Source organism: Manduca sexta, chromosome 12, assembly GCF_014839805.1.
Source record: "Manduca sexta isolate Smith_Timp_Sample1 chromosome 12, JHU_Msex_v1.0, whole genome shotgun sequence".
Classification (NCBI taxonomy): Eukaryota; Metazoa; Arthropoda; class Insecta; order Lepidoptera; family Sphingidae; genus Manduca; species Manduca sexta.
This window is the reverse complement of record NC_051126.1, coordinates 54012-74003: the sequence shown is the minus strand read 5'-3', so window position 1 is coordinate 74003 and position 19992 is coordinate 54012. Positions and strand designations below refer to the sequence as shown.

At 35.2% G+C, this 19992-nt stretch overlaps 1 protein-coding gene across 1 annotated transcript; it reads right to left on the bottom strand.

Annotated features, from left to right (window-relative positions):
* Positions 1–344: 344 nt before the first annotated feature.
* On the bottom strand, positions 345–19794 carry LOC115442767 (aconitate hydratase, mitochondrial). The gene is given in 17 exon segments (XM_037437758.1): positions 345–1072; positions 1285–1414; positions 1696–1914; positions 2502–2702; positions 3248–3401; positions 3713–3874; positions 3877–3892; positions 5026–5145; positions 5455–5652; positions 6110–6232; positions 6733–6911; positions 15070–15156; positions 16458–16644; positions 17218–17409; positions 18493–18636; positions 19170–19250; positions 19568–19794. Coding segments are annotated over 17 exon segments (2367 nt in total). The 5' UTR covers positions 19601–19794; the 3' UTR covers positions 345–931.
* Positions 19795–19992: the final 198 nt, after the last annotated feature.

The following is a 19992-nucleotide window of genomic DNA, read 5'->3' as shown; positions in this document are numbered from 1 at the left end:
TTTGGTTTTATAAGGCACACAATCACACAATACTTATAGTAAAAAATAAAATTGCTACATTTATGTACCTACAAACACCATGTTCCAAAGAGAATTATATGCGATGTCCCCAAAAATCGTATTAAAATACCTAAAAGGTCTATATATAATATTTACAGAGCACTATAATGTTTTTCTGTTATTGAGTTTGTGACATCAAAAAATAATATCTTTTTTCGTTATAATCATAACAGAATCTTTTTGATTTAAATTTTTTATTCCGCATTGTATTCTGGGCATAATTTTGTGTAAACTTTTGTCTGTGACACTATGAGTTACAGATATTTCTTAAAATAAAACAAACATTATTCAACATTTCTTTATTGTGCTGTTTTTCTTCTTACAATTTTAGTTCAATAATTGACTATTGGTGGTCAACTTTTCTTGTAGTGAAGGTCAAACCTAAATTAAACACGCCAATAACGTAGTATATTTTTTATTTCGCAGTTCGTTAAATATTTACATAAATAATTAAAAAAAAGGTGTATAATTATTGATTGAAAATAATTTCATTGTGGGCAAAAAAAACTGAAACTTACATGCTAAGTTCATCTATTTGTACTACTCTAATTTTAATAAGATTCACTGTCGAACTAGGTATTGTCTGAATGAGAAAATGCGCTAAAAATATGATTTATCTACGTGGTAACAAATTGCTTGCACCGGGCTTGCAGAACTTCAAATTTTAGCATAATTTGCGCTAATAACATTTAGCTGCTAAAATAAACTAAACCTACCGGCACTTAAAAATACGATGGCAACATTTAGGAAGGCATCCACATTACGAGCGCACTGCGTACGCAATTTTATCTAGTGTTGCCAACGTAATAACTATTACCACATGTTAGCGTACAGGTCCAGTGCAAGTGGAACTAAGACTAAAATGGCGTGTTCACTTTCCGCTGGCGATCTCCTTCATCCTGTTAAGGGCCGAACCAGCCTTGAACCAGCTGATCTGCTGCTCGTTCATAGAGTGGTTCAGCTTGATGCGTTCCGTGCTGCCGTCTTTGTGCTTGATCTCGCAGTCTACTTGCTGCGGGGACAGAAAATATACGATTATGTATGTAGTTCAGAAAGGAGAACATATTCTGGCTATGGATATAAAATATGTCTTAAATTTCTAGGTTAAAATTTGTTAAATGTCATTTATAAATAGGATGATACACAGACACAAAATGATCGAGATAAATGTGTAACGCGTTGTAAGTTTTTATAATGTTTTAATTAATTATTTCTTTATCATACCTTGCCAGGTGCGAGGTCTTTCAGTCCAAGGAGCGAGATTTTGTCAGTGGGCTGGATCTTGTCGTAGTCGGCGGCGTTGGCGAAGGTCAGGGGCAACAGACCCTGCTTCTTCAAGTTGGTCTCGTGAATCCTACATCAAATAAATACTTTACTAAAATAGGAATGAGTGCAATTCGAAATAATCTTTTTATTGTTTAAAATAGGCTATACTCAGATAGTTAATTGACTGGATATACATATACCCAGTTATAAAAAACGTTTCAAAATTTGTATTACCGCCTATCATATCACTTCTATTAATTTCTATTTATGGTAAACTGAAATACTTTATACTAAGAACAATTATTACATTCTTGGCATCTCTTCACCCATTAGTAGCGTTTGGCATAAATTCGTCTCAAAAGATCTTACCTAGCGAACGACTTGACGATGATGGCCCGTCCGCCGAGATGCCTCGGCTCCAAGGCAGCGTGCTCGCGGGAGGATCCCTCGCCGTAGTTCTCGTCGCCGATGACGCACCAGCGCACGCCGGCCGCCTTGTACGCGCGCGCCGTGCCGGGCACCGGACCGAACTCGCCCGTCACCTGGTTGCGCACCTTGTTCAGTTCGCCGTTCTCCGCGTTCGTTGCGCTGTGATAGTGATTGTGGTACATTATTAGTTTATTTTAATAAAATAAGTATTAATTCAACCGATACCGGGAAAGTTTACAACACTGGTATTCCTTTGTATCAGAGCAGATTTAATCCCAAAAAACCTGTTATCTAGCGAAAGTAGCGCATATGTTTAAAGATATAATGGTAACTGGAGCTGTCTCAAATGGAGACAAACATTGTCTCAATAATGCTAGAATATTTTGTATCATTTTTCTGAGTGCATTACCTTTTTAATCGACTTAAAAAACGGGGAGGTTCTCAATTCGATAAGTATATATAATCGATTTAGCAAACAAATAAATCTAATAACAACATGTAACATAATATTACTGTTGGTAAATTACTTTCAATATTATTAGGTTGGATACTATCAATTGTCAACCTAAACAAGTATTTATACAAATTGTAACAAATATCGATACTAATTCATATATTTTTTAACATGCTCTTGACCAGACACGTTACGTTAACAGCTGTTGTAGGGCTCGACCAAAATTTTACAAAGTAAAAACTATAAATATATAAATCATTCATTAATTTTAAACTTCAAAATATCTACTCACGTGATAAACATGTTATTGGAGATGTTGTCGAGATGTCCTCTGTACTTGAGCCACGGACCGGCCGCGGAGATGTGGTCGGTGGTGCACTTGCCCTTGACCTTGATGAGGATGGTCATCTCGTTGAGGTTCTTGCTGTCCCACTTGTCGAACGGCTCCAGGAGCTGCAGACGGTCCGAGGTAGGGGACACGTCCACTTTCACCCTGTGGGCAAGTTATTCGATATTCAAGTGATGTGATTATAAATTATGTTCAATACTGAGTATGCTCTTTGTTTTTATGATTGTTTAAGATACTAATCCGTATGATAGTTACTTTTTTGGTATCGAAAACGGAAATGAAACTATAGCAAATACAATTGTTGGTGTAATTAATATGAAAATTAATTAATATCGTTGAATTGCAACTTGTGTTCCAATCACACCATAGATATCAGTTCTAGTTATTTATGTACAGTCAGTCTTTCATTCTTCATCGGCTGTTTTTAATAAAGGACCCCAATTTTATTACTCGAATTATAATAAATAAATCATGAATAAACTTTATCTTGATCTGTACATATTCGCGATGGAATGAAAAAGGATAATTTTTGAAAACTGCGATTTATCGACTGACGATACTTGTCGATATGGCCACACGACCGTTTATTAGACGAAATGCGCATGAATTAAGTGTATTAGTTGCGCTTCTGACTACGCATACGATAAAAGGCGTGAGTATATGTGATTTTAAAGGTATGTATGTAATACTGACTGCTGCCGTCAGCAGGCGGGTGCTCGTACGTGTCCTGGCCAGGGTCGAAGCCCTTGGCGGGCAGCTCGTCCGCGAACGGGTCGGACAGGCGGAACTTCTTGCCGTCAGAGCCGGTAAGCTCGTCAGTCACTGGGTTGAAGTCCAGACGACCTGGGGAGCAAATGGCATTTGATTATTGGAATAGAAATTAGTGAGGAATGATTGAATATATTTACAATGTCGTTAATGCTAATGTTAGGTTAGAAGTATCGTTTTCAGATATAGGTACAGAAAATTAAATCAGCATTGTGTTAAATATTGACAGTTGAGAGCTTTAGGCGAAATACTACCATATTTTTTGCTTCAATCAAAATGAATAATTGCATTGATCGACAATTCTCAAACTATCCACTCTTACTCGATTCTTTACATCTCGATATCGATATAAGTATCGATACTATAATTTGTTCATGTGACATTACCAGCGATGGACAGCGCGGTGACGAGCTCCGGGCTAGTGACGAAGCAATGGGTGGCCGGGTTGGCGTCGTTACGGCCGGTGAAGTTCCTGTTGTATGATGTCACGATGGTGTTCTTCTCGCCCTTCTTCACGTCCTTACGGTCCCACTGGCCGATGCAGGGCCGCATGCGTTAGCAAGTACCTAGAAAAAGAAGTGGTAAATAAATACAACAAATACACATCACGCTATTGTTACTGAAGTGGTAGGCAGGGGTTTAACTAGGGCACTCATTTATCGCTGTGTGTTCCGTCCCATAATGTGATAGAGGGCAAGGTTATCGCCATATTGGGCACAAATTCCAGATTCCGCGCTGGTACTGAGAAGAAAAGCCCATACTCACTTTGCCCAACCTGGGATTCCAACTCGACACTTTAGAGTGAAAGTCGTACCGCGCACGCAATATACCACCACTAACGCAGCAAAAGCACCATATGGTAAATGCATACTATTTATTCAGTTGATTATCGATACAGTGCTCAAAAGAGCATGTCAAATATTGGTTTTAAAGAAGATAGGTTAACATTGGCTTCGTAGAGCGTCAACTAGATCACTCGATCAATGTGTCAAACCCATTTTGTCGCTGATTTCTCGTTTCTCTTTCCTACTCGATGTTGAATATTAACTGTCGAGTATTGAATGTATGTAAAATAAATATTGAATTTGTAAGTTTATGAATGTAAATAAATTATGTTTGAAAATTTTATAATTTACATTCTTTTTGTTGGTCTACAATATCATGTTTAGACAAGTCATTATGATACATATGAGTCTTACTTATAAAAATAAGCTTAAAGAACGTAGGTATCGTTTTTATTGGTCAATGTGTCTGACTACCTACGACTTTATACTGCTGTTATAAAACAAAATACAATATTTAAGAATTAAATCGTCAATTGTATTCATTTATAGCATAATAAAATAATCTCTCTCATTAAATATCTACATCTTTAAGATTATATAACAAACAACTAGATTAAATCTTACATCATACAGTCATTAATAATTTAAATTTACCTATTATTATCAAATTACTAAAATAATACTATCTTCCGAATTAAATAATTACTTTAGATGATGTATGTTTATGTATTATTAAATATCCTTATGCACCTACCTTATTTATCTCTACACCACCCTTAGGTTGACTGGGAGAGAATGCCTTTGGCATTAAGTCCGCCGATATACTTATTATGTATATAAAGTGCAAATAAAATAAAATAAAATAAATATTTTATATCACGATAGTTGATTTTTTTAAATTATTGGTAACTCACAGTGCCTCCGAAGTCTCTGAGAGTCTTGGCGATGCCGTCCCTCTCGATGGTGGCGCGCACCTGCTCCGACCCGGGGGTCACGTTGAACGGGATCTTGGACTTCAGACCGTGACCGAGTGCCTGGGGGAAAATAATACATGCATTAAAAATATGTTTTGTAGGAATTTGGAGTATTTACAAACTTATTATTTGTTTTTTGGATTAAAATGTTCAGTGTTCGTTGGCAATGATTTGCAAACAATAGATATGATGACTCCATAGCACAATGGAGGATAATAGAATTATATTAATAATGTTGTACAACAACACAGTACTCAGTAGTATTATGTTGAAAGAAACATCACAATAGAAGCATAAGATGCTAATTACTTCACAACAGATGTACTTGAAAAAATGTAGTTTCGCTGTAAGACCAGGTTCCAAGCTTACCTCCTTGACAATGCTGGCGCAGCGGCCCATGTCTTCGTACGAAGAGTTGGTGCAGGAGCCGATGAGACCCACGCGGATGTCCATCGGCCAGCCGTTCTTCTTGGCTTCCTGGCCCAGCTTCGAGATAGGGTTGGCCAGGTCAGGGGTGAAGGGACCGTTGACATGAGGCTCCAGGGTTGATAGGTCGATCTCAATCAGCTGGAATATTAGGATGAATTATTTTTGTTTTAGGGCAATGTTTTATTGCCTAAATAGGAAAATAAAACCTCGCCATGCTGCGGTAAAATATGGGATAAATTTCGTATATTGTCAAAAATAACTAACACATAAGAGCAAAGGTGGCATCTCCAAAACTGTTTTTTTATTCTCCTGGTCAGATTAGGTATATTATATTGTGTATAGGTGTAATCTCTTTTTTTTATTTCACTAAATATGGCTACAAATGGTGAGATTTTAGTGTTATAAAAAAACATATAATTAACAGCTGTTTATAACAAAAAGATTATGTGCATTAAATATTGCAAGTTTTCAAATTATCAGCTTAAGTCTCAACAAAATTAGGGCAACCTCTGAGGGGCAAATGTCACAACCGTCTCTGTTTTAGTAATAATGTCATAAACACAAACATGAATTATTCAAATTTCCACCGTATTACCTGGTCGTAAGGTGCCTTAGAGTCTGGCGTGAGCAAGTTCTTGTAGCTGTTTGCGGTTTTGGCGATATCGTGACGGCCGGTGGACTTGAGGTACGCCTCCATACGAGAGTTGTAAGGGAACACCTGTGCAAAGAGAATATTATGTTGTTAAAAATAAGGTTGAAAATTGAAAGAAACTGTCAAATGCGTGTAATTTTCTGTATGGTAGCTAAACTGCAGTGCTGGGTAAAGTTGAATATGCCGATTCTACATAAAGGGAACGCCAAAGGAATCGGGTTATATGGACCCTTCACCACTGCTATCCAACTTATAACGGCAAATTAAAAAACGGTAAATAGGTAATCGTCTTGTGAACATTATTGTGAAGAAGTATTCTTCAACTGCTGGCCATAAGTCTTCTGTATTACTGAGATGTTTTAGACCTTATGCACTCATGTCAGTCTCATTTTGGAGCATTATTCTCTACTACAGAAAAATCTCGTGACACGGCCTTGTTATTTTCGTGAAATTAACATGGAATGGTATTCTGTATGAGCTGTCAAAATAACATCTAGCTATGGCCCTATTGAAAAAAAACAGGAACACGTATGGTATAGAATGGGAAAATAGTAAAAAACACTCACACTGGTAGTAGCACCGATCTCAGCACCCATGTTGCAGATGGTGGCCATTCCTGTGCAGGAGATCGAGTCGACGCCGGGGCCGTGGTACTCCACGATGGCGCCTGTACCTCCCTTCACCGTCAAGATGCCGGCCACCTTCAAGATTACGTCCTTGGGACTCGTCCAGCCTTTCAGTTGACCTGTGAGAAGGGTTTAGTATAATTATCGTGTTCAAGAAGTAATTCTATAAGGAATATTATTGAAAAAATAAACTGGAAGATGCGATGAATAGGTAATAGAACGTTGAACTTATTAAACTCTTTGTCTGTGTATTTGTTTGGTCAAATAGTTAATGGAAGGGGTATAAAATTTCATATACATAATAAATTAGGTTCTGATATATCGAATTCCACACAGACTACGTCGTGGGCACAGTTTGTTATATTAATTCATAAAAAAATTATTATCGTATAGGTAAGTATGCACAGCTCATTTTGAAGAGACGCATTACGCAGTTAGCCGGTACTAATGAAGCGAGACAGGCCGGAATAATTCTAGTGACCATCGAGGCGGCCAAGGTCTCTCCTTGGACATTGATACTGTTAACATGTTACAATAAAAAGCTGATGCTTTGTTTTATATACTTAATGAAAACAGCGTCACAGTGAATTCTAAAACACTGGCACATTTGTTTTTTACATGGGTTCAAGAGAATGTCGACTGACGAGAGATGGCAACCCCTCCGCATTCGACACGATTACGACGGCCTGTTGGAAGCGGATATACACAGGCTGATCTCGGAACCCGTGTCGCGTTACTTATGCACTGTGGCGGGTTTTGACACCCTGTGTACGGTGGTCGCTATCCGGGCGGATACAAAATAATTCCTAGTACCAGGTTGATTTACAAGCAGTAGACATTTTTCACAATGAATGCAAGCCCAAGGCAATGTAAATGTAGCTAGATCAGTTGTTTTCCTTTAAACAAAATGTCTTACGCTTTCATAAATTATCGTATTAAAATTTCCGACGTAATACGTAAACATTTTTGTGCAAGCATGAGACAGTGTTAATATTTATTCAGCTAGATAGTTCGTATTTATCGCGATACCTGTTTATAGAATATACGTCACAGTATACGTAACAATATGTACAAAGACTTCGCCTGCCAACTATAAGATTTGGTTAGCAGCATAAGTATACTTTATTTGTAAAGGGCAAGGGCTTAGAGATGTCATACTCATAAAGTAATGACTTCCTTGCGCGTGCGCAGGGAAGTCACACTTCATGATAAAATAACAATTTTGGTACTTATATATAACAATTTGAAATCATCGGTTGAGTGCATGCTTAGGGTGGAAAATCTGCGACCGGCGATGAGACCGGCCAATCCAATATAACCGTCTTGTCGGCGCTCATAAAGGCTGATATTGGTACATTACTTTCTCCGCAAAGAAAAGAAGAAAACCGCAAAAATTCTGATTTTTATTGGCTATTTAACAGTAATGTAAATTTAAATTTCTAAATACAGATCTACGTTGACTAGGATTTACGAAACCAGAAACTAGAATATGAACAAGTTCGATTAAACGTGGATTGTTTATTGCAACTTTGCCATGTTTAGGGGATACCACTTGAACTTTTGGCACAATAAGTGTACTTGCTATGGACTTACAAATAAACTATACAATAATTGTACTAAATTATCGCATTTACGGAGTTGCGTTGTGTAAAATAAATTACATAACTATTGCTCGCCGAATATGAAACAGCCAGTGACCGAGAGGTGTGACATCTTGATACGCAGTACTACAAAATTAGCATCAATCAACGTGTACGCACAGTTTGACGCAATCGCAACAGATAAATGATAAAAACTTTATGATTTTGTTTGTGTATACGATAACTTGGACGATATGGAATGTTAATTGAAATCATTGTTCAACAAGACAGTATGGAAAGGTAAAATATTGACGCGCATTATATCTTTTGTTATTACGAATCATATGTTTTATTTAAATTCCTCCTCCTAGCCGAATTTCGCCCACGGCGGCCAATCTCAGCGGAGATCAGCCAGGTACGCAGGATATATTATAGTGCACAAGTGTGTGCGCAATACACAGTTCCACTCTGTTCCTTCACTTTCATAGTTCGGTGAGACGGCAAGCCGACATTACCGGAGAGAGATCAGGCGCAGGACCATCGGCTTTACGTGCTTTGTTTAAATAATTGTATATCCAAATAGGAAAACATCGAAAAGAAATATTTATAATTCTCAGTTCTCCACATTTTTAGATATGTCTGCAAATCGGTACCAAGCCAACGTGAAGGCAATGTCGTCAATAGAGGTCTGATATTATTTATAGCCTTTATTATATCGGCTTTAATGTTAAAACAAAACTTAATAACCAGCGACTTTTTATGATTTACTAACCTAGTAAATACATTTTTAGATAAGACCTTAAAATAACAAAAGTCAAAGTGTCACTTGATATGACAAATTATTAACAGACAGATATTTCAACCGGCCAAGCCATACAATATAACTGCGCATCTCATTGAGACCAATTATAATGCATCGTGAACGACTCGTTTACTATTACGTGGTGCGTAGTAATGTAAATCTTCCGCTATCAAAGATGGCGCCATTGGCGCTGCGCACAAATATTGTCGAGAAATGTAACTTTGCCGGTATAAAGTTGGCTGCCTTGTCCAGATTTTAGGATTTATTATTTTAAATAAATGTATTTCCATTATTAAGACTTTTAAAAATGGAAATACATTTATTTCTTTCTATACAGTACACAAATATGCAGGGAAAGATTACGATGTCTTAGAATGACGTCATATGCTAGCAGCAGCGGATCCCCTACCATTTATCGGTAAATGTAGTAAATGTCATCACATTTATGCTCTTGTGCAACTTCACGCCGGCAGAGTTAGGTTGAGTATTAACTACTGTATAAAAACTGATATTACAATAATAATTAGAATTGGAGTTCACTAGCCACCTAGTCGGTTTTATATGCACGGCGTATGCGCATGTAGCATACAGCTTCATATAATTTAAGCTAGTTCTATGGCCACTGTGCCTAAATTTAAATAAATGAAATAGGCTCCCGAGAGCGGTATTTGCTAGTTATTTTTCTGAGAAATAAATCAGTCTTAGATTAGTTAGCAACAGCGACAAAATCCGCCATCAATCAACAATGCTCTTGACTGACCTAACTTATCTTTTATCTATGTGGGAGATATCTTTACAATTTTGAACTAAAATCAACACTTTAAAGAGCATAATATGTAATGCTGCTTTTATCCCCTCTAACGCTACATCAATGAATTCATTTACGTTTTAATTCTACATAATCGTACTTAATCTATAACATCAATACTGGAATTAAAAACAAAATCTTATCATCTGATTTAAAAATCGATTGAATCGAATCTGTTTATGTTATCTCGTAATATCATGTAATTGATTTTATGAATAAAAAAATTTTTAATTCATTGTTTAATAATATTACGATAATATTCATATTATTGAAGAAAAAGGAGTAGACTTATGCTTTAAGAAAATATTATGTAATAAGTTGATTCATCTTAAATTCACTATTTGATAGAGAACAGACACTTTCTTTGGCCGGTCATCAATTCACACATAATTGTATGTATTAACGTGCCTATTTGTCATACATATTATACTATTGAATAGGTCAAAAATAAACAATTTGTCTTATAATATTGAAACTAGCACCAAAACTACATTATTGTAATTCTGGAATACCCAAGTAGGCATATGGGTACTACAATTCATATACTATAAATACCAATAAGCAGTATTATAAAAAAAAGAAAGCTTTTCCGTTACAAATTTAGCACAGTATATGTTTCCAAAATAAGGAAAATGTGACAACCTGCTCTTTTATGTCATTCTTTTCATTTAGTAAATATTTCTACACATGGGTGGTCTTTAAAACGAGAGGCTACACGTTCCGCCCAGTAGTGAACAACAGATCAAACAATCCGTTAAATATAGATACTTTTGTTTGAGGAACCAAAAGAATTACATATTCTATATATCAGCCCTATTATATACTGTCCCACTGTTGGGCACGGGCCTCCTCTACTACTTAAGAGGGATTAGGCTTTAGTCCACCACACCGGCCTAGTGCACTGCGGATTGATAGACTTCACACATCTTCAAAACTCCTATTTCTCAGATATGCGGGTTTTCCGCAAGATTTTTCCTTCGACGTTAAATACATATTTTATAGTACACGCAATTATTAACCTTGTTCTTTAAGCTTAGACTGTGTCTGACCGTTTGATGAATTTATATATTTAAAAAAAAGGCAAAATTAAAGCATATCTTTGCCAGTTTGTGATGGCTCGCCCGCACTAGCGCGGTCCACGGAGGTCGTTTCAATAATAAAAAAACAAGCATATAAAACTCAATGATTTTTATAAATATCTCAATGTTGTAGTCAATAAACATGTAGGTAAATGTATTAATAATATTATAAACTAACTTCGATTGAAAAAACAAAGGGAAAAACTATTCCCATTTTATGCGTACCTAATCGTAGAGACTACAATTTCTACTATCATATAGGTTAATGTCAATTTTTTTTACTAAAACCCAAATCTAAAATTAATTCTAATATATAAAAAAAATACTAGTGTTATGGCAAAGTTGTGTTGCAAAGTTGTAAATCGAGTATTTTGCGGTCGGTCGCTGACCTGAGTTTATGTTTAGAATTTCAAATGCTCACATCAAGTACCAAGTACTTCCATTTTACTCATAGGTCTGTTTTGCAGGTAGCATCCTAAATTAAAATCGTACCTTCCCAGAAATATGGATTAAGGTATTTGGCAAAGTGTAAGTAGATGTAGAGCTGTATTGTAAGCCGTTTTTACCCGGTTGCGCTATGAGTTTGGGGCTTTTTTGGCCATCAAAAAGGTAAGTTTCCATTGCTATATATTTATGTACATCTTTTCATTAGCATGAATTATACAGAGTCGGTTTTAGCATTGTGAGGCCAGTGACCAAAATTGAGCCCTGACCTTGTGCCTCAGGGACCCTTAGGTGCTCCTTACCTAAGCAAATGCCGGCATAAAAATAAGCAAAATCAAAACAGACCTTAGTATATTTATCAACAAATCTTAATAATTACATTATGTATTTTAAAATCGATTAACGAAACGAGACTCTATTTAAACCTTAAAAATCAAATTCATAAATCATTCCATTTCTTTACGATACAAATAGATCATGTCGCAGAGTAAACTATCAGAGATGACTAATCCATTATCCCACATCCGCATTTTCAAGACGAGATCAAAACAGATTGAACATTTCACGCTATCTAATTAGCATACATTTTGATAAGATTCCAATGTCTACATCCACAATACACATGTCTGGCACAGGCACGTGATTTACAGCGTAGGACAAAGCTCGCGTTTTGATATATGTATAATATATTATTATTAGCAATGTATTGTCTAAATGCGATATCAATTGGTACAATTAAGGTTTGTTATTTTCGTCAATTAGCTTCAGTAGTGTTATGTGCGTTGTTTATGTCGAAAAAATATGTACTGTTTTTAAACGGCTGGCAAAGGCCATGTATCTCACCTGATGGTAAATGTTTGAGCACCCAACACCCACAGAGAAATAGCAGGAATAGTTGTCGATGTTTAATTTAATCATACAGGAATTTTGTTGGGTTTCGGAAACGTTCAATAAACGTATCAATACCTATAGCTGTTACTGACTGTATTCAGTGCGTTAGCGATACCACTTCGATCAACCCGACTTGTTCCATACATGGCGCTATCATTTACGTATGTTCGATATGACAAAAAATAATCCACGAAATATGGATGTTTTCATTGCGGTTCCTTTTGAGGAAAAACGTGTTCAAGTCATTTTATTTCAATTAATTTCGTCAGTCATACATTATTACATTACAATACTCAGTAACAGGTTACATAACTTATGTAAATACAGGATGTTCTAAAAAATTGTAACCTCCAAAAATAAACGGTGTTCAGCCCCCTCCCCCTCTCCCCCCGTGACCATGAAGGCTGCAAAGTCTTTGAAAAGTCGGGAGAAAAATTCAATATTAAAACTGCGATAAAATCCAGAAAAATAGCTTAATTTTAATGTTCTGTTTTTTTTCCATAATAAAATATTACAAAGCGTAGAATTGTGTATCGAAGTAGTCCACCCACTAACACCGTCGCAAAGTAAAACGTTATTCATTGACATTGGCCGGTTGGCGGGGCGCCACTTAAACATATCGCTCTATTTATAAGCGATATTTTATGTTACATATACAGCTGTAATTGGTTGTGCGTACCACCTAGTCTTCTATAGATACCGAAAAACTTGATTATTTTTTTATAATGAAACTATAATAAAATTGGTATCCATATATCACTAACTATAGTTTAAACTCTTACATAAACAAAACAGGCGAATAGACGGCTGGGAGAAGACATTACATATTTCTAGATTGCTGCTTCGAAATATAACGCTAAAAATGTGTTTATATCCACCCACGTCCCACTAGTATTATATTGACGTAGCCTAGTAATAAAATCGTATTTGTTTTATTTTTAAGAGAATCGTTTTTATCTCAGACTGTTCTGAAGCAGAGATTGTATTTACGCGGTTGATGACTTTTATGCAATAAGAGGTATTTAACCGGGCGACTCGATAGTAAGCTATTATTACATAAACAAAACGGCAACATTGTATATAAGCATCAATGCAGTTGAATGAAGCAAAATTTTTTATAACTTCTACACCGCATTTAATTTTATATAAAAGAGTAAGTTTAATTATCACTTAATTTGTTGCCAAACTAATGTGCATATAGACAGTCTGTCCTTGAAGTCTGCTACTGACTGGGCAACCATGCTGCATGGAGTGGGATACAGTTGGTAACTAATTAGGTTCATTATTGCTTGACAAGGCGATGTAAACTATATCTAAATCAAACCTGATGAATTTTTTATGAATCTTATGTTTAGTAAATAAATTATCAACAGATAGATATTATCACTATAAACAAAATTGATGAGTAGATTTTTGTCACATAACCATAGATGTCATCAGAGACTAACCAGCTCTCAAATACGCCTGATAAGCCAAGAGTAAATTTGGCTCGCATTTCTATGACAACGACCGGTAAAACTCGATGAGTCTGAGAAAACTAAACTGTCACTAACTGTAATGGAACTAAATGTATAGAAGGTAGTCAGTTTCATAAATTCAAAGTCTGCCACACCCCCATGAATAGTGTTTGGAATCCCACTAAAGTTTGGCATCACTCTTGGCTACGATCCAAGATAAGTTGCGAATGTATTGATTAAACATTTCTCTGAGGAGAGACGTCACGCATTACAAATAGGAGATAAAATTGGTGCAATTTAGTCGTATCTCCGCAGGTTTTATCGTGTACAGTTTACTGCAAGATATCGGAAATAACATTCGTACATTCGTACGATTAAATTGGAGCTTCGATTTTTAAAATAATTAATATATTTTAAATACCTACTTTGAAAACAGAATTTTGTATTTAAGATTTAATATTGTGATTGCAAACTATAGTTTATTAACATTGTATTTGCTCCCAAATTCTGATATTGCCTTGAATCAGATATTTTATCTTGAATTTCGGTGGTTTTCAATTTTATCGATAAATGAAAAGTGGTATTTTTACGTAAAATGGAACGTCCTGTACATGAAAATATCCATAAATCTTCACAACTTCGTTGTTACGTGATATATTGGTTCATTTTGTAGTGTAACAATTTATTATTTAACACAAATAGACGAGTCTCGTGACTCATTATATTCGAGTCTTTCTTTAGAATAAAAATAAAATACAGAATGCTGCATAAAAACACGTGATCGTTTATTGCGGTCTTCGTTTTATTTGTTTATATTTGCACTTTTATTTATAGTGAAAGTTAAGAATTTATTTGGAACAATGCCCGATTATGTTGATTTGGCATTCGTTTTCACGCATCTTGGGTCACTTTGGTAATAGATTTTACTATCCCATTAAAGATTATGTAATTTGTTCATGATTTAATATTCGACTAATACGGCAGTAGTTTCCTGTAATGGCTATTTCTGTGGTATAGTTAAATCGTTAGCTATCCTATTTTTTTATTTATTATTTATTTAGGACACAAACAGTCATTTACAATATTAAATTACGATCTATGAACACAAAAAGACCTATCTTGTAGTACAGTATAAAAATATTGTACAAATATACATCCTGTATAAAAAAATCCTGGAAAACACGTAAGACAGAGACAAGACTCGATTATAACTTACCAGTGAGCTTAACTCCGATGACTTTGGGGCATTTCAGCTCCCACGGGATGTCCGCCATCACGTCGACGGCGTCAGCACCGCCGACACCTGCACAAAACGTTATAATTACATGATGTTTATGATCTCATAAAAAAACACAAAATCCGAAGAGAAAAAAAATTTTTGTTTTAAATTTTTTAAATATCAGATTCTCTGACTTGAAAGTTCAGGTTTTAACAGTTTCTTAAGTCCTTAAACGGGATTGTATTAATGGTGGATGTAACTAGATTAAAATGCCTTCGACTATATTTTACCAGTCCTATATTCCATTGAAAATATCTTAAGATAAAATATAGGTTCGTATTGACTATTGATTCACATGGCTATGAACTCTATTGTAATCAAGTAACAACATAGATCAGTACATTATAACAATATTTAAGATATGTTGTTAATCCTATAGACCAGTCTGAAGTTAGGTACGACTTTTTTGTAGGAATAATTCGTGATTACAGACCAATAGAATGTCGACTGACGAGAGATAGCAACCCCACCTCCACACAACTATACCGGCCTGCTGGAACCGGATATACACAAGCTGATGCCGGAACGCGACACACTTACGTAGGCCACTATGGTGCGTTTATTTTTTATGTCATTTTTACAAATAACTTATTTCAATTCGATCTCGATTTGGTCTATTTTCGGCATCGGATCGACGATTAAAATTAGGATTGTTTAAAGGGGTATAAGTGAACTTGAAACCAGACGTAAATTTAGTATAGAGCCATCTTAGCGACCGCAACCTTCAATCGTTAATCTTTATCGATAAGGAACGAAGATAGTAGCGATTTTTACATCTTTAGCGGTAAAATAATACATTTGACATATATTTTTATATCAAGACTTGAGATAAAAGAATATGATTTCAACACGTCACTTCGGAATCACTTAACAGTAACCACTTAGATATTGTTTTATGTATGTATCATAAAAATGATAAGAATGACCTAATACATAATTTTTATAAAACGCAATAGTGGTGCAATTATTAAATACCTTGCATAATTTTAAGAGAGTGAACTGTTGAATTGTTTTTTTGCATTTATAAGGGTTTTGATGCATAAGCATCCCACACATAAGGCATGTTGTGTTTATCTTAAATAGCTGTTCAAATATATATAATAAGTATATGTATTTTATATATGACTAGAATAGTTTATAAATAGCAAACAATGTTGTAACAACTGTTCAAAAACCAATAAATAAATTTAAAAAATAAGATAGTATAATATTATTTTTAAACATATTATTGAAGACTGTTGGATACTCAACACTCGATAATTTCATACTCATTTGCTTTTTACTAAACTTCAAAACAGAATAAAATAATAAAACCGCATCCTTACCAATGCAAAGACCGCCAAGACCGCCTCCGTTGGGCGTGTGCGAGTCGGTACCGATCATGAGCAGGCCGGGGAACGCGTAGTTCTCCAAGATGATCTGATGGATGATGCCGGAGCCGGGCTTCCAGAAACCGACGCCGTATTTAGCCCCGGCGGTCTCCAGGAACTTGTATACTTCTTTATTGATATCCTGGTGAGGTGTTCAGACGTATTTGTATGGGTATTAAATACCTATGGTAATTAATAAGTGCACAGGTGTTGAGGTTTGCGAAACCTCATATTGTGAATGCCTCCTAGCCGAATTTCGGCCAATCTCCACGGAGATCAGTTAGGTACGCAGGAGATATTGTAGTGCACAAATGTGTGCGCAAGACCAAAGTTCATCCCCTGTTCCTTTACTCTTATAGCCTGGTAAGAAGGCTATCCGACATGACCGGAGAGATAAGGCGCAGGACCAACGGCTCTGCGGGATTTCTGGGGCACGGGGGTATCCCACCGCAAACTTCCATGATCATTTTCACTTAATATTTATAAAGCGAAAATATTCTCCTTGATTTCAATACATTTATATGATTATTATTTAACAATGATCTACTGGCACCAGAAAAAAGAATAGGATTTTCATTTATTAGCAATATAATATCAATTGGAAACCCACGCAAAACATGTCATAATTCATATGCAACACAAAATAGTGTCTTGCGTACTATTAAATAAAAATTACAGCATATTTGACAACCCTACGCCACAATATGGTACTGACCTTGGCTCTAGCCAAGTCCTTGTCCCCGCCGACTTGCGCCTCGATCAAGTGGTCACAATGGATGGTGGAGGGCACGGCGACGCGCGGCAGCCCTGACGAGATGAACTGCAGCATGGCCATCTGGGCGGTGGCGTCCTGCATGGCAACCCTGTCGGGACGCAGGCGGAGGTAGCTGGTGCCGCGCTCGATTTCCTATGGGGGAGTTTTTTTTTTACAAATATAGGAACTGGCTATGTAAATAGAAATGTTTTTTTTTAAATCTATTAAAAGAACAATTAAAATCAGAGTATCAAAATAAGGATTTTATTTATTTAGTTATTTATTGTTATTGTTATATGTGACATAAATGTTTCATATTAATTCAGATACATTATATTGTAAGATTGAACCACATAAACTTATCATGATTTTGATAGTTATAAGTAGCATAAAATGCTTGAATACTATATTATCCATTAATGATGAATTATTTAATAATTCAGAATTATTTCTATGCATGAAGCAACATTTATATGGTAAAGCAGAGGGAACATAATAGGTAAAAATTATAATTTTAATCCACATTAATTAAAATATCCTTTTCCAGAAATAATTACCTCCATGTACAAAATTTCATAAAACCTAATAATCAATGTAAATTAAAATTTGCTTTCATTACATTCTCTGCAAGTTTTACTTAAGGGTTTTCTTACAACATTAAAGAAAATGCTTAAATATATTATATGCTAATACATAAGAATAGGTACTTTCATTTCATATCTTGCAATTTATTGCAGGTTAAAATGTAAATTATTACAATAATAAAAAATATCCATTTAAATACAAAGTTAGCTAATGTTATAAAACCATACTTCTTGTGCTAAAAGTCACTACAAAGTAGTAATGAGTTAATGGGGATTTGATAATTTGCAGTTCACATAAGTGTATGATAAATGAAACAATAACATTTCAAACGTGATAACAGATCCAAGTGTCTATTAAAGGCATTTATTTGTTTATATTTTTATGAATTAAAAATATTACTGATAATAATGCAGATTAATGAACATTTTTAAATAAAGAATACAATTAACCTGATAAAAAGATTATAATGTTAATGTTAAAATACGCAAATAGTTCACACATAAATTTAAAATAGGAACACCTCTGATTTTGACCAATCAAATCGAGTTTGCATATATAATGATATAATATGCATGAAAAATATTTAAATTTATGCACACATGTCTACAATTTTTAAGGTAAGCAATCTATAACTGTATTCTAGATATTCACCTGTCCTTTCGGGTCATCCAAGTGCGAGTAGAGCACTTTCTCAGATAATGTCATGTCACGACCGAGCCTCTTTTTGACCACCTCCAGGTTCTTCGTCAGTTTCTCGTACGGCAGTGGCGCCTTGTCGAACTTCGACATCGCAACCTTTTAGAAGTATAGAAATATGTAATATCCAGTTGCATTTATACCATTCAAATCAGGAGAATAGCTACATTTTTGTTAATCTTAAATTAATGTTTTATAATATATTTCGCACTAGCTATAACTTGAAGAATATATGTTAAAGCTGAATGGGTGCTTGAGGATAGATCCTAGTTTGATTACTGTACTGATAGATATATATCAATAATTTTATATTTATACCAGCAGTGAAAAATACCTTTAGCAAAACAAAAATCAAAAATGCTCTTTTGGATTGAGTAATTGCATTATTTTAACTTCTGAACCGCAAAGCATCAGTCAAACATTTAATTGAAGGACAAAGCCTGAAATTCATTGCCCTCTAAGATGATGGGTAGTGGACTAGTCAAAATATTGATTGTTCAATCAGTATTAGCTGCAAACAGATTGATTGTCAAGTAAAAGTCCCAAGATTCTTCCACTCAGTGATTACATAACAACAATACATTATCACTGAAGAGGCTGTTTAAAATCTAGTTTTCGGGGTTTTTACCGACCTGCGCCGCCGCGGCGGTGAGGGGGGACACGCTGAAGCATCGCTGCTGAATTTCCAAGAGTACGACCCTTGTCCTGCTACCCTGAAACAAAAAAAAAAACCTTTGATAATAAATTCTAAAAATAAACATATATGCACAGGTTATCATAGATTACTACGTAGTAAATAAGCGAAATCCTGTTTGATAAAACACTTATTAACCCCCACTGACCTCCAATAGTTTATTTTACGTGACCTGACCTTTCATTCAGAGGAATTTATCTTTATTATTTCAATCTTAACGACGCCGATAATAGGGTAAATAAACTAAACGAGTACCATCAGCGGTCCTTATTGATTATTTTTTAGCAAATTTAAAATATATGGGTGAAACGTGGAATTAATTTTGAACATAGGTACCTGGCCATGCAAAACTCTCATACAGTGAGCCATGGTTGCCGGACTTCTGTATATGAAATCAAATAAATAACTAAAACTCAGCACTTATTTAAACGAGCGCCACATGGGTTGATTTAAAATTATGCCGTTTTATTTCACCGCCACAAGTAATCTTATTTTATCACTGACCGCACTAGCAACCACCGCCACTACGAAATTGGCAGTTTTGGCAACTTTTGACAATTTCTAATATGGGTTGCTATGTTACTCTTCTAGAAATTATAGCCATTTTTAAAAAATATTATAAGATAAACTAAAAAAATAATTTTATTAGAATAATAGTGTACCTGCGCATATAATATACACACGAAAAGAAGATCAAAAGATTTTTCCAAATAAGTTGATAATTCATTAATTTTAAATTGATTTTTTTTGTACGACAGGTT